General features: G+C 40.3%; 1 protein-coding gene across 1 annotated transcript in view; it reads right to left on the bottom strand.

The window, feature by feature from the left end:
• The window catches only part of arhgap39 (Rho GTPase activating protein 39), a 140,882-nt gene that overhangs the window by 100,262 nt on the left and 24,565 nt on the right, over window positions 1–16,055 (bottom strand). Inside the window, exon 2 of the mRNA XM_072390269.1 lies at window positions 10,430–10,846. Within this exon, the coding sequence (XP_072246370.1) occupies window positions 10,430–10,846 (417 nt within the window). The remainder of the gene's footprint in view (window positions 1–10,429; window positions 10,847–16,055) is intronic.

Below are 16,055 nucleotides of genomic sequence, written 5' to 3'. Positions count from 1 at the left end.
TACCATCTCGGAGGAAGATCCACGTCATGCAGTTTGCAACGCGTGTAAAACAGATATTTCAAGAAGTGGGACTGACAGAAAGTCATTTAACACATCAAATTTCATTGGACATTTAAAAAGCAGGCACAGTGATTACCTGCAAGCTGACCACAAACGGAAAAATGAAGCTGCCAAGAAAGCGAAAACAGGCACCGCCGGGAAGACTCAGACTTTTTTGACATGGCCTTTGAGAGAGTCCAACTACTGGCTCCAGACAGTGCCAGAGCAAAACAAATAACGAGGTGATGGATTTCATCGCTCGAGATGACCAACCTTTCTCCGTACTAGAGGACGTGGGGTTTCGGAGTCTGATGCAGTTTATGGAGCCATGCTATACGGTGCCTTGCCGATGTCACTTCGCCGAGGTCTGTCTCCCAGAAATCCACAACATTGTGGCCCGTGACAACACCGCAATCAGTTTTACCACGGATACATGGAGTTCAGATGTCACCCCCGTGAGCATGCTTAGCCTCACGGCGCAGTGGATTGGTCTTTGCTTTGCTGTAAGACGTATTGCATCACTTCCTGTTGCTTTGTGTGTGCACTGTGACATTTCTTGCTCCTCTTGAGCTACTAATAATCACATTATTTCTCCCTATAATTTACACATCTTGCATAGTTAACTCTATCGCATACTTTTTATATTCTAACGCTCACTCTTACAGATCTTTAGTTTTTATTTTTCACTTTTTAGCGGTGTGTCGGGTTCTCTAGCTTAGCATGGCTACCAGTTCTCTTCCTCCATCTCCTGCTTTCACCTGCTCCGTGTATCAGATGTTTAGTTACTCCTCTGCCTCCTTTAGTGATAATGGTACATGTAACAAATGTAGTCTTTTTGTAGTTTTGGAGCCAAGGTTATCTGAATTGGAAGCTCGGCTCTGCACTGTTGAAAACCATCCGATAGCGAGCCAGGCCCCTTTAGCCAGTGCGGAGCCACCTAGCGTAGCTCGCTCTGTTAGTCGCCCCCGAGCAGATCCCGAACAGCCGGGACTTAAGAGTGGCTGGGTGACTGTCAGGAAGAGGAGTCATAGTCCTAAAGTCAAGCCCGTGGTTCACCATCAACCTGTCCACGTTTCAAATAGATTTTCCCCACTCAGCGACACACCCGCTGAGGACAACACCCTGGTAATTGGCAGCTCTATAGTCAGAAACGTGGCATTAGCGACACCAGCGACCATAGTGAAATGTATTCCAGGGGCCAGAGCGGGCGACATAGAATCCTATTTAAAACTGCTGGCTAAGGATAAGCGTAAATACGGTAAAATAGTTATTCACGTCGGCGGTAATGACACCCGGTTACGCCAATCGGAGGTCACTAAAATTAATGTTGCATCGTGTGTAATTTTGCCAAAACAATGTGGGACTCCGTAGTTTTCTCTGGACCCCTGCCAAATCTGACCAGTGATGACATGTTTAGCCGCATGTCCTCATTCAATCGCTGGTTGTCTAGATGGTGTCCAACAAACAACGTGGGCTACATAGATAATTGGCAATCTTTCTGGAGAAAACCTGGTCTGATGAGGAGAGACGGCATCCATCCCACTTTGGAAGGAGCGGCTCTCATTTCTAGAAATATGGACGAATTTATTAGTCATCCAAAAACATGACATCCCAGGGTTGAGACCAGGATGCAGAGTTGTAGTCTTACATACTTCTCTGCGGCTTCCCACCTGATGCTACCCCCCCCTCAACCAAAAAACACAAAAGGAGCAAATCCTCTTGTGCAAAAAAATTTAAAACAAAAACTTTAACTGAACAATAACAAACTATTAAATGTGTTTTGCTGAATATTAGATCTCTCCTTTGGAAGTCTCTGTTAGTGAATAATTTGATCTGTGATCATCATATTGATATATTTTGTCTTACAGAAACCTGGCTGCAGCAGGAGGATCATGTTAGCATTAATGAATCAACTCCCTCTGACTATTTAAATTAATGAATGAACGAACATGTACTATTGCTCTGTTAGCTCATAGCTGCTGTTATATGGCTACTTGCAGCTATAGGAGAATTAAGAGAGGCAATTCTAAACACACCTCTACTGGGACCACTTCATCCACACGCATGGCTGCAGCACAGCTCATTCACTCCAGTAAGAACGTCCATCTTACTCAAAGTCGTCTTTCACGTTGTCAAAATTTGATAAATATCCTGCCATGTTGCACAAAACTAGCAGTAACAAACTCCGTGTGAAGTTAGCCGACTGTCACAGAGAAAGGAGAAAGATGAAGTGGTCCCAGTAGAGTGCCTGTGTAGAAATCCCTCCATTAGCTCTCCTATAGCCGCAAGTAGCCACATAACAGCAGCTATGAGCTAACAGAGCAATAGTACACGTTCGTTCATTCATTCTTCTTGAAGTATTGGTGAAAAAAACAGGAGAAACTCATCCATGCATTCCCCTCCAGTAGACTCGATTACTGTAATTGTCTTTTAACTGGACTTCCCAAAAAGAGCATTAAACATCTGCAGCTCATCCAGAACGCTGCTGCTAGAGTTTAAACCAGGACTAAGAGATCTGAACACATCACACCAGTTTTAATATCTTTACTCTGGCTTCCAGTCAGTCACAGAATAGATTTTAAAAGCCTACTGATGGTTTACAAATCCCAGAACGGTTTAGGCCCAAAATACATCTGTGATATGTTCAGAGAATATAAACCCAGCAGAGCTCTTAGATCCAAGGACTCAGGTCAGCTGGTCCAGTCCAGAGTTCAGACTAAACATGGAGAAGCAGCATTTAGCTGTTATGCTGAAAACAAGTGGAACAAACTGCCAGAGGAGATTAAACTGTCACCAAATGTAGACATTTTAAATTCAGGTTAAAAATATTTATTTTCTCATGTGTCTGTGCATGAAATCTACACAGTATATTTTAACTTATCTAGACTGTTGCTTGTTTTTATTCATTTTAATTATTCTATTTCTTTCTATTTATATTCTTTATAATTCCTCTTCTGCTTCCTGCTGCAATGCTTTTATTTTATTTAAAGCACTTTGAATTATTTTGTACATGAAATGTGCTATACAAATAAATTTGACTTTGACCACCCCCAAGTATTTGCAGATCTGAACAGTCTCTATCTCCCCTCCATGTATATATTTGTATATATATGTATATATAATATATATACATGAGTATGCACTAGAATGAAAATATAAGCATGTGAAAGGAGAATTTATGTGTATATAAAAGGAGAATGTATGTATGTGAAAGGAGAATGTATTTGTGTGAGAGACTGAAAATATCTGTATGTGAAAGGAGAATGTATGTGTGTGTGAGTGAATATATATGTACGTGAAAGGAGAATGTATGTATGTAAAAGGAGAATGTATGTGTGTTAGAGACTGAAAATGTATGTATGTGAAAGGAGAATGTATGTATGTGAAAGGAGAATGTATTTGTGTGAGAGACTGAAAATATCTGTATGTGAAAGGAGAATGTATGTGTGTGAAAGGAGAATGTATGTGTGTGAAAGGAGAATGTATGTATGTGAAAGGAGAATGTATGTATGTGAAAGGAGAATGTATGTATGTGAAAGGAGAATGTATGTGTGTTAGAGACTGAAAATGTATGTATGTGAAAGGAGAATGTATGTATGTGAAAGGAGAATGTATTTGTGTGAGAGACTGAAAATATCTGTATGTGAAAGGAGAATGTATGTGTGTGAAAGGAGAATGTATGTGTGTTAGAGACTGAAAATGTATGTGTGTGAAAGGAGAATGTATGTGTGTGTGAGTGAATATATATGTTCGTGAAATGAGAATGTATGTATGTGAAAGGAGAATGTATGTGTGTGAAAGGAGAATGTATGTGTGTGAAAGGAGAATGTATGTATGTGAAAGGAGAATGTATGTGTGTGAAAGGAGAATGTATGTGTGTGAAAGGAGAATGTATGTGTGTGAAAGGAGAATGTATGTGTGTGAAAGGAGAATGTATGTGTGTGAAAGGAGAATGTATGTATGTGAAAGGAGAATGTATGTATGTAAAAGGAGAATGTATGTGTGTTAGAGACTGAAAATGTATGTGTGTGAAAGGAGAATGTATGTGTGTGTGAGTGAATATATATGTTCGTGAAATGAGAATGTATGTATGTGAAAGGAGAATGTATGTGTGTGAAAGGAGAATGTATGTGTGTGAAAGGAGAATGTATGTGTGTGAAAGGAGAATGTATGTGTGTGAAAGGAGAATGTATGTATGTGAAAGGAGAATGTATGTGTGTGAAAGGAGAATGTATGTGTGTGAAAGGAGAATGTATGTATGTGAAAGGAGAATGTATGTGTGTGAAAGGAGAATGTATGTGTGTGAAAGGAGAATGTATGTGTGTGAAAGGAGAATGTATGTGTGTGAAAGGAGAATGTATGTGTGTGAAAGGAGAATGTATGTGTGTGAAAGGAGAATGTATGTGTGTGAAAGGAGAATGTATGTATGTGAAAGGAGAATGTATGTATGTAAAAGGAGAATGTATGTGTGTTAGAGACTGAAAATGTATGTGTGTGAAAGGAGAATGTATGTGTGTGTGAGTGAATATATATGTTCGTGAAATGAGAATGTATGTATGTGAAAGGAGAATGTATGTGTGTGAAAGGAGAATGTATGTGTGTGAAAGGAGAATGTATGTGTGTGAAAGGAGAATGTATGTATGTGAAAGGAGAATGTATGTGTGTGAAAGGAGAATGTATGTGTGTGAAAGGAGAATGTATGTGTGTGAAAGGAGAATGTATGTGTGTGAAAGGAGAATGTATGTATGTGAAAGGAGAATGTATGTATGTAAAAGGAGAATGTATGTGTGTTAGAGACTGAAAATGTATGTGTGTGAAAGGAGAATGTATGTGTGTGTGAGTGAATATATATGTTCGTGAAATGAGAATGTATGTATGTGAAAGGAGAATGTATGTGTGTGAAAGGAGAATGTATGTGTGTGAAAGGAGAATGTATGTATGTGAAAGGAGAATGTATGTGTGTGAAAGGAGAATGTATGTGTGTGAAAGGAGAATGTATGTGTGTGAAAGGAGAATGTATGTGTGTGAAAGGAGAATGTATGTGTGTGAAAGGAGAATGTATGTATGTGAAAGGAGAATGTATGTATGTAAAAGGAGAATGTATGTGTGTTAGAGACTGAAAATGTATGTATGTGAAAGGAGAATGTATGTATGTGAAAGGAGAATGTATTTGTGCGAGAGACTGAAAATATCTGTATGTGAAAGGAGAATGTATGTGTGTGAAAGGAGAATGTATGTGTGTTAGAGACTGAAAATGTATGTGTGTGAAAGGAGAATGTATGTGTGTGTGAGTGAATATATATGTTCGTGAAATGAGAATGTATGTATGTGAAAGGAGAATGTATGTGTGTGAAAGGAGAATGTATGTGTGTGAAAGGAGAATGTATGTGTGTGAAAGGAGAATGTATGTGTGTGAAAGGAGAATGTATGTGTGTGAAAGGAGAATGTATGTGTGTGAAAGGAGAATGTATGTGTGTGAAAGGAGAATGTATGTATGTGAAAGGAGAATGTATGTATGTAAAAGGAGAATGTATGTGTGTTAGAGACTGAAAATGTATGTGTGTGAAAGGAGAATGTATGTGTGTGTGAGTGAATATATATGTTCGTGAAATGAGAATATATGTATGTGAAAGGAGAATGTATGTGTGTGAAAGGAGAATGTATGTGTGTGAAAGGAGAATGTATGTATGTGAAAGGAGAATGTATGTGTGTGAAAGGAGAATGTATGTGTGTGAAAGGAGAATGTATGTGTGTGAAAGGAGAATGTATGTGTGTGAAAGGAGAATGTATGTATGTGAAAGGAGAATGTATGTATGTAAAAGGAGAATGTATGTGTGTTAGAGACTGAAAATGTATGTATGTGAAAGGAGAATGTATGTATGTGAAAGGAGAATGTATTTGTGTGAGAGACTGAAAATATCTGTATGTGAAAGGAGAATGTATGTGTGTGAAAGGAGAATGTATGTATGTGAAAGGAGAATGTATGTATGTGAAAGGAGAATGTATGTGTGTTAGAGACTGAAAATGTATGTATGTGAAAGGAGAATGTATGTATGTGAAAGGAGAATGTATTTGTGTGAGAGACTGAAAATATCTGTATGTGAAAGGAGAATGTATGTATGTGAAAGGAGAATGTATGTATGTGAAAGGAGAATGTATGTGTGTTAGAGACTGAAAATGTATGTGTGTGAAAGGAGAATGTATGTGTGTGTGAGTGAATATATATGTTCGTGAAATGAGAATGTATGTATGTGAAAGGAGAATGTATGTGTGTGAAAGGAGAATGTATGTGTGTGAAAGGAGAATGTATGTGTGTGAAAGGAGAATGTATGTGTGTGAAAGGAGAATGTATGTATGTGAAAGGAGAATGTATGTGTCTGAGAGGGCCAGAATGAATTATGTCTTGTATGGCCCCTCATAGTTGGGTGTTCAAGTTATCTGTTTCTAAATTTTATAACGTGTCTAAATTTTCAACCCTTTTTCAACAGCACAGAGACTGCTCTTGTAAAAGTCACAAATGATCTCCTGATGGCATCAGACTCCGGCCCCCCCTCTCTCCTCATGCTTTTGACACTGTCGACCATGCCATCTTATTAAACCGGCTCCACTCCACCACTGGACTCACTGACACTGCCCTCAGCTGGTTCCATTCATATCTCACAAACCAGACAGAATACATCTCCATGGGCCACTCCACTTCAAACCCCCACACAGTCACCTGCGGTGTTCCCCAGGAGTCAGTTCTTGGTCCCATCCTCTTCATCCTCTACCTCACTCCCCTTGGTCAGGTCATCAGCCGACATGGTCTTTCATTTCACTGTTACACCGACGACACACAGCTCTATGTCAATGCCACTGCTGCAGCCCCACCCTCATCATTACCATCCTCCCTGTCTCAACTCACCACCTGTATGGAGGAGATAAAGGCATGGATGGAGTACAACTTCCTCCAGCTAAATAGCTCTAAAACCAAAGCTATCCTGTTTGGCACTCCTCACCAAACCAAATCATCACCAATAACCAGCATCACTTTTTCTGGCACCTATATCCCTCTCTCATCATCAGTCACAAATCTTAGCCTAAAAATGGACCCCCAACTCACCTTTAAATCCCATATCAACCATCTCCGAAACATCTCCAAACTCCGTCCCATTCTCTCCCTCTCAGATGCTGAAAAGCTCGTCCATGCCTTTATCTCCTCCAGAGTGGACTTGTAATGCACTTCTCATCGGGATCTCCAGTAAGAGCCTTCAGAGGCTCCAACACATCCAAAACTCTGCAGCTAGGATCCTGATGAGAGTTCACAAATATGAGCACATCACCCCCATCCTCCACTTACTCCACTGGCTTCCTGTCTCCACCAGGAATGAGTACAAGGTTTCTCTCCTCACACACCAATGCCTCTATGGACATGCCCGCCTACCTCAAAGAACTCCTCCATCTACAAAAAACAACCCGTTTCTCTCGCTCCACTCTCTTAAACTTCCTCCACCCACCAAGAACCAAACTCAGGACCATGGGCTTTCTGTGCTGCTGCCCCATGCCTGTGGGATGTCCTCCCTGACACCCTGAGGGCACCACAACCCACTGACTCTTTTAAAAGGGGCCTAAAGACATTTCTTTTTAGCAAAACATATGGTCCCCCTCTTAGATGTCTGACAAATTATTTTTACTTCTTTTTACTTTTATACTGAATTATTATTATTATTTAATAATTATTATTATTATTTATGAAACCACTGACTTTTGGAACTTTGCCATCTTGAGTCTCGTAACAGCTGTCACCTTGACCATCTTCAACATTTCCTTTTTATCAGTGTTTATTTTCAAAGTCATCTTGATTCTTTGTCCTAAGTTTTGTCTTAATATCCATATTTATCAGAAACTAGTCATCAGTGTTTTCCAGTGTTGTAAATGCGTGTCTATCTTTCTGGTAACTCTGCATTGTATAGTCCCATTCTTTTTTCCTAATTTGGTATAAGGCACTCTTTCATTAGAGAATTAAATTTATTTGATATTGTGTAGCCTACATCCAATGTTGTAGAACTTCTTTGTGAGGAACCACCATATCTAACTCCTACTTAACCATGGGCCATATTATTGCAACATTACTATTACAAATGAATACTGTAGTGATATATTTTGTCTTTAGGGATTAATTGTCAGACTGGGCTCAGACAAAGAGAGGAACCAAATACATGAGCCGTAGGTAGAAGTCTGGATAGTAGTCTTTCTCAACAACCCCCCCCATGAGGAATCAGAAAATCACAGACTGAGATGGATAAAACTGAGCGACAAAGTATAAAAAAAAGAAAACGCTGCATAAAAGAGCAGGAAAACCAACAAGCCAAAAAGAGGAATGAAACAGCAACAACAGAATGAACAAAAACCCAAAGTATCAAATAAACTTACGGAAGACAAGCAAGGAGCACGAGGAGGTAAAGCAACCAAGAGAGCACAGAGACACACGAAGGAGCTGAGGTGACAACCTGGCAGCAAATGCCGGGAGAATGAATGCTGAACACAAAGACGACATCAAGATACAGGTGAGATAACAGTTCCTGTTTCCTGAGATAAACAGGAAACAGAGAATAAGACGCCACAATAAAACAGGAAATAGAACACACAGGGACGTAGACAAGACATTAATAATGTATCACTGAATTGAACTGAAATTAATTTAATTAAATTCAATGACTTGTGGGACAACTCTCAACAAAGCTAAAGTTTCTTGTTTTCCATCATAAATAGAGAACAAGAACAATCCCAGGTTTCTTTTCAGCACTGTAGCCAGACTGACAAAGAGTCCGAGCTCTGTTGAGCCATGTATTCCTTTAACTCTCAGCAGTGATGATTTCATGAGATTCTTTATCAATAAAATTGTTTCTATCAGAGAGAAGATTAATGGAATCCTTCCCATTATTATCACTGATGTATCATCAAGTAGAGCAGCTTTAGAAGTATCTTTCGAACCTGAATTGTATTTAGACGGCTTCTGCCCAGTTGATCTCTCTGAGCTAACAACAGCAATAGTCTCTTCTAAACCATCAACTTGTATGTTAGACCCAATCCCAACCAGACTGTTCAAGGAGGTTTTCCCCTTAATTGACACTTCCATATTGGATTTGATCAATTGGTCTTTGTTGATAGGATATGTACCTCAGACTTTTAAGGTTGCTGTAATTAAACCTTTACTTAAAAAACCTACTCTTGATTCAGAAGTGTTGGCTAATTATCGACCTATATCCAATCTCCCTTTTTTGTCTAAAGTTCTTGAAAAAATAGTTGCAGTTCAACTTTGTGATCATTTACATAGAAATAATCTGTTTGAAGAGTTTCAGTCAGGATTCAGAGTGCATCATAGCACAGAAACAGCACTGGTGAAAGTTACCAATGATCTCCTGTTAGCCTCTGATAGCGGACTTGTTTCTGTGCTTGTCCTGTTGGATCTCAGTGCTGCATTTGATACGATCGATCACAGCATTCTGTTACAGAGACTTGAACATGTTATTGGGATTAAAGGAACTGCATTAGGCTGGTTTAAGTCATATTTATCTGAGATATTCCAGTTTGTTCTTGTAAATGAAGAATCTTCCTCACACGTTGGAGTAAGTCATGGAGTTCCTCAGGGTTCTGTGCTTGGACCGATTCTTTTTACTTTGTACATGCTTCCATTAGGTAACATTATTAGACAGCATGGCATAAATTTCCATTGTTATGCTGATGATACTCAGCTGTACTTATCTATGAAACCAGATGAAACCAATAGGTTGGTCAGACTACAAGCCTGTCTTAAAGACATAAAGACCTGGATGAGTCAGAACTGTCTGCTTTTAAATTCAGACAAAACTGAAGTTGTTCTCTTTGGACCTGAGCGCTTCAGGGAGAAATTGTCTAGTTATTTATCTTATTTAGTTATTTAGTTTCGTAATATTGTTAAAATCAGGAACATCCTGTCTCAGGGTGATGCAGAGAAACTGCTCCATCTATTTGTTACTTCAAGATTGGACTACTGTAATTCTTTATTATTGGGCTGTCCCACATATTCTCTGAAAAGCCTCCAGCTGATCCAAAATGCTGCAGCCAGAGTTATGATGAGAACTAACAGGAGGGATCATGTTTCTCTAGTTTTAGCTTCTCTTCATTGACTCCCTGTTAAATTCAGAATAGAATTTAAGATTCTTCTTCTCACATATAAAGCTTTTAACGAAGCGCTGACCAATTTTCTCAATAGTATAGAGTAAATGATAACATATTTATTCAGACTTGGGTGTGTAACTGTGGTAGGGTTCCTCCAAAAACCAAGGTGGCTTGTGTAATATGGTACATTGGTGCAAACTGCTTGGATTCTATTGTCTGCTACTCTATACCAGGTGACAAGCAGTCTTACCTGTCTCCCTCTTCTTTGTTGCCCTGTTTTTCAGGGAGCTCTTGATCAAGAGAGGAGGAGGTGCTTCCTTCTCGGCTGACCCCACTGTTGCGTCCTGGGCTGTTGTCAGTAGATGCTCTTCCTCCTCCTCCACCTGCAGAATGAGGGTTTGTCCCATCTGTGTGCTGCTTCAGAGTCTGAAGCTTGGCCAAAGGTATGATATCACATCCCTGAGGCCGGTGCCACACGGTCCGCTGAGTGGAGGCATTATAGTAATAGAAGCGTGAGGTATTGGGGTCAAACAGCTCCCACCACTGGTTGTCACCAGTCCGCTTGATGCGAACTCCCTGTGGAGGGTCCCACACACACTCGCCTGTCAGCAAGTTGGCATACATACGCTCCCTTGTGCGGGGTTCAATGATCTCCACCCATTCCAACCTGCAAGGGGGGAAAGTTCAGAGGTACTTTTTAAATTAAAGTAATAACATACATGTATACATAATATGTCTTTACAATACATAGTGTAAGTTGTAGTGAGCAGGCATTTTAGTTTTTTTTTTAAAGATTTCTTCAGTAAGAACTAGTGGTCATTGTGCAAAGAGACACTTATAGGCTAGAGAAAGTGAAAATCTACACAGAGATGTGTGTATTTGTATTTAGTATTACTTCTGCCCATGGAATATGGAATGTACAATGAATACCCTTCCATGACTGAAAATGAGCAGGAAGAAGAAAATCATTAAATAAACTTTGTATTCAATGGATAGCAAAATCTTTCTTTTTGAATATTTTCTTCAAGTGAAAGACATTTAAACAACCTGTTAGATAATTTGGTTCAGAATTCTGTTGTTTAATACCAACCACAGAGATACTTATCCACTTTAAAGTTGATTGAACACACCAATCCTCTAATTTTTTGCACACCATCTGGTAATATTTCACGTTTTCCTCATACTTTATCTCCAGAGTCTGTAACTCGATTCAAACTTTAATTTACAATATTTCTGACTTGATAAAGAGACTGTTTATGTGCTCCCTTGAGCCCACCTATTGAAGAGGTCTCACAACTCTTTACTGTAAAACAGACAGTAACTGTATGTGTCACCCCACATCCAATAACTAAAATATGGAAAATTTCAATCTAACATATATTTAACTTTACTCAAAATAAAAATGTTCATAGACAATTCAGTTCAACCTAGGTTTATTTATATAGCACCAAATCACAACAGATGTCATCTCAATGCACTTCAGAAATATAATCCAATTTGAGCCTACTTCAATCTAATTCACAATAATCCTATCATAATCCAATCAGATCATTGTCATTCCAATCCAAATTAGTCCAATTCATACAATACAAAAAAAATAAATAAATAAACAAAACGTTCCCTTGCAAAGGAAACCAACTGATTGCATCCAAACTTCCTTTGGTTGTGATATTTGTTCAATACTAACTCAATTTAGGGCCAGAGCAACATTCTGATACTCTTTTTTTATTAGCAAACACCATAAATATAGTCTTCTTATTTTTTTCTTCTCAAAATGTAATGGCCGCTTATGATCAAACAAGCCATCTATCAAGTTTAAAAATGTCCTTAACAATAGTTTTCTTCATATAATCTCCAGAAAAAAAGGAAACAAAAATACCATCTGCAAAAAACACAAAATTAAACAAAAAAAAACTTTACAGCTGTACATATATGTCGCACGTGCTACATCAAAACATGCCTATGCTAAGAACTGATCTGCCCTGTCGCATGGGTGCTATGGGCAGATTTACCCACAAAAAAAATCTTGTTTCAAATCTCGATTTAAAAAAAAAAACAACCTTCTGTATGTCTATGATGGTAACACGATTATCCTTCCTGGTAGTTGTAGTCAACTGTGGTCAGTGATTAACATTATGTCTTGTGTATTAAACACCAACTCCTCACGGTCGCAGCTTCACGCTCTGTCCCATGTGGCTGAGTTGGTGCAGGTACATCGTGGCTAACGTTACTCCCACGAGCCAACAAACATGAAGAGATTTTTTCAACCTGTTCGCGTTGATAAACACGAAACGAATGAAAGACACCCCAGATGACACAGACAATAACGTAAATTAAGTTAACGGGGACCCACCAACACCGACCGAAAACGCGCCAACGACAAAAGTGAAAGCTAAAACGTAGAGCTACAACACCGAGTGGGAGCAGGAGTTCGCCTGGCTCAGGCCTGGAGTGGCTAATCGGGAAGACTGGGACAAATTCCCGGTGGACTGGTCTGATGTTGGGGCCGCAAGGGCCGGTGTTCTCATTTTTTTCTTTTGAGCCGGTGTTCAGTCATGGCAGTGAGTTGATTATATGCTGCTACCGCTGTCACTGGGCCGTCTTTGTTTAGTTTTTTTTGTAGACCCACTCGGTCAGTGGTGTTTGAAATATGGAAAGTAGAAAGCACAAAAGGCTGGAATTAAAAAGAGGAACGCTCTGGAAACAGACACAGCTAAATATGCAAGTATTTGCAACTTTTTCACTAATATGAGCTTGTGGTTTGTAACGTCAAATGAGAGGATGATGAAACGGGTAAGGCAATATGTTGAACTTTGCCTGCAAACCACTGTTCAAGTTAATTAATTATCAAGCCAATGAATTGTGTGGCACATAACGTAACGTTATACAATTTAAATAATAGTATGATGCAATGTCTTGTAGCCCCTCAGAGTAAGAAGATACAGCACCAAATACCAGTCATGAGCCCACAAGTCCAGAAAGGAAAGGATTACTCATTGAGTGAATAGTATTGTGAGAATGCTGTAAAGAAAAATGTGCTCAGAGATGCTAGATGATTCAGCACTACATTAATGAAACTCACCTGACTTAATCAGAAGGCTTTGTAAAAAGGAGAGATGTGTGCTGAGAATTATGACCATTTTTAAAATGTGATTTAGTGTCAGAAGCAGAGCCAGGGGCGATGAGGGGACTGCGTGTGTAAACAAGCAAGCATTGGTTACAATATAACCACTTTCTATGCCCAAACGATAGTAGAGACACGTTATACTTTTATCATTAAAAGTAAGATAGTAAATACAGAAAGCCCACAATTGAAAGGAATAAGATGAAAGTAATATTAATTAAACCTGCATATTTTGAAAATATCTTAATTGGTTAAGTCAAAATTAGTTTTCCATATCAAATTTAAGGTTATAATTACATAATTTTAATAATAGCTTGTGTTCTAAAGTGGGCCGGTCTGAGGCATGAAACTCCAGGGATTAAAATGAGTCCCACTCAGGCCCTGGCCTGGCCAAAGTTCGATGCGACAAAGCTGTAGAGGTGACAGGCATTTTTAGGGTGTGCTACAACTCTCTGGTCCTGTGCTAAAAAGCTGTCAGCCTCTGTAGCACTAGTGCTATGTACTGAAAAAGTTAACGTTAACAGCCCTAAACCACTTAACATCCAGAACCACAAATGGCTACATCAAGCAGACATGTAGCTTCCCAGCCAGACGCTGTCCCTAAGTCAGATCAGGACACAGAGAGACAGCCCCCACAGTATTAAAACTCACCAGTTCAAAAGGCATCTTTTGAAGATCCTAAGAGTGCTACAGCTTCAGCAACAGCACATTCCTCAGATCACCAAAAGTCACATCTGGATCGGACCACTACTCCCACTGTAGGCAAAACTATACTACAAGACATGACGCCTAGATATTGTAGTACAGGCAGAAATACATCCAAAGTTTTAGACTGCTATGGAGGATTTAATGATAAACTATTAGGAGAATCGTACTGGTTAGAACCTGAGCATCCTACGGTTGATTTGCAGCAAGAAATAAACCAAGCAGGATTCGGAACAAAAATCAGAGACACAACATGAAGATGTCAAAGCCAGTAAAGATAAAAGTTATGATCTGAGATACAGATCCAATATTCATCCACCAGATACTGATCCGGAACAGAATCCAATTTTGATAAAAGGGACCTAGGGACATTATGTGCCATGGCAGACGCTCGACCTTGCAGGGCTGGTTGCGAGATTGCCTGATATCCATGAAGGTGCAATCAAGTGGATAAGAGCTTTTGAAGAAGAAACTGTAGACAAACTGTTAGCTGTGGGAGACATTAAAGCAGTATGGGCACGGTGTTTGGGAGCTTCTACGATGGAGAACATTTTGAGACACAGTAAGAATGATTGGATGTTGAGTCACCGAGCAGATGGAACTGAGTTTAATACAAATCGAGCTGCATTGTGGGAAGCACTGCGTGCAGATTATCCTTCAAGAGTGGACCAGAGTGTATTAAAGGGTGAGCCACTGTTAGGTACGGAGAGTCCAGCTGCAATTGTTGTACGTCAATTGAGAAAATGGAAACAAGAAGAGCAGGAAGAAATTGAAAAATTCCCAGTGTTAAAGACATTGTTCAGAGACTCTATTCTAGAGGTTCTGCCCGATCCAGTTCGGGCGAGGCTGGAAGATGTGGTAGGAGTGAGATTAATACCACATGAGCAGTTCCGGCAGCATGTGGTGCATGCGGTCGAAAGATACAGACAAGATGAACGGAAACGGATGGAGAAGGAGAACAACATCCAAAGGAAACTGGCACAATTGCAGTTGGGAGAACTGCAAGGGAAGCAAAAGGTAAAAGGTCAGGCCCTGCTAATGCCGGAGGCCACTGAACAGGTACTCCCACCCTCAACTGCAACAAACCTCGCAACTTATACACCAGGTGTCATAACACAACCACCTTACACACATCGTTCAGGGGGACAAGTCCCATATTGACCCCGTCAATGGTCCAGGAGAGGCCCACCGGGAGGACAAAGGCCCATGGGAGCATGTTGGACTTGTAGCATGCTTGGACACTTCGCTGACGGATGTCCCAGAGCACAAGGAAACCCGAATGTTCAGCATGACCGTGGCCAGTCCCTGCGGGGCGGAGCAAGGGGCCCGGCAGATCCATGGGTGAGTCCAAATATTGGTTATTAGGGGTGCCCACAGAATCCTAAAAGGGAGGGTCATTTCCTGGTTGTAATCGTGGGAGCTGATGAAGAACCAATGCTGCAGGTTCTAATTGAGGATGAGCCAACTCCAACGCTGGTAGACACTGGAGCCACATACACTTGTGTAAGTCAACAATATGCTACACATCTCCCCATGTCAAACAAATTTGTTGAGACCATAGGATTCTCGGGACTTAAGCAGCTACTACGAATGACCGCCCCATTGCGTCTGTCCACTAAGGGAAGTGAAATTAGAATACCAAGTGGCGTATCTTATAGAGTTGCACAATACCCACGGTACCCCGCGGTGCCAAATCGTTACGGTTCCTACTATACTAGAAATTCTACACGACGGTACTACCGTGGATTACTATACTTACGGTGCCAGTTTCCGCTACGCAGCGGCCGCCTCGACTCTCCTCCCGGCTTCTCACTGCTTGCTACTCCCTTGTAAACAAACCCACACGGCAACCACTGCAACCGAACTACACAGCTGCTGAATGATTGGCTGTTTGCCTTTGGGATAGAATAGGCTGTTTTCACACGCTGGGTCTGCCCATCTGCAAGCTGATTGGCTGTTCGTGTGTTTCTGACGGCTAGAACGAACTCCATGTAGACAGCTCCGCTTCGATAGAAAATAGTCTTGCCCAAATTGTTATCCTAAGTCA

Source organism: Leuresthes tenuis, unplaced genomic scaffold, assembly GCF_036924035.1.
Source record: "Leuresthes tenuis unplaced genomic scaffold, fLeuTen1.0.hap1 SCAF_7, whole genome shotgun sequence".
NCBI lineage: Eukaryota > Metazoa > Chordata > Actinopteri > Atheriniformes > Atherinopsidae > Leuresthes > Leuresthes tenuis.
The sequence above is the reverse complement of the archived record's forward strand: the minus strand, read 5'-3'. Positions and strand labels throughout refer to the sequence as shown.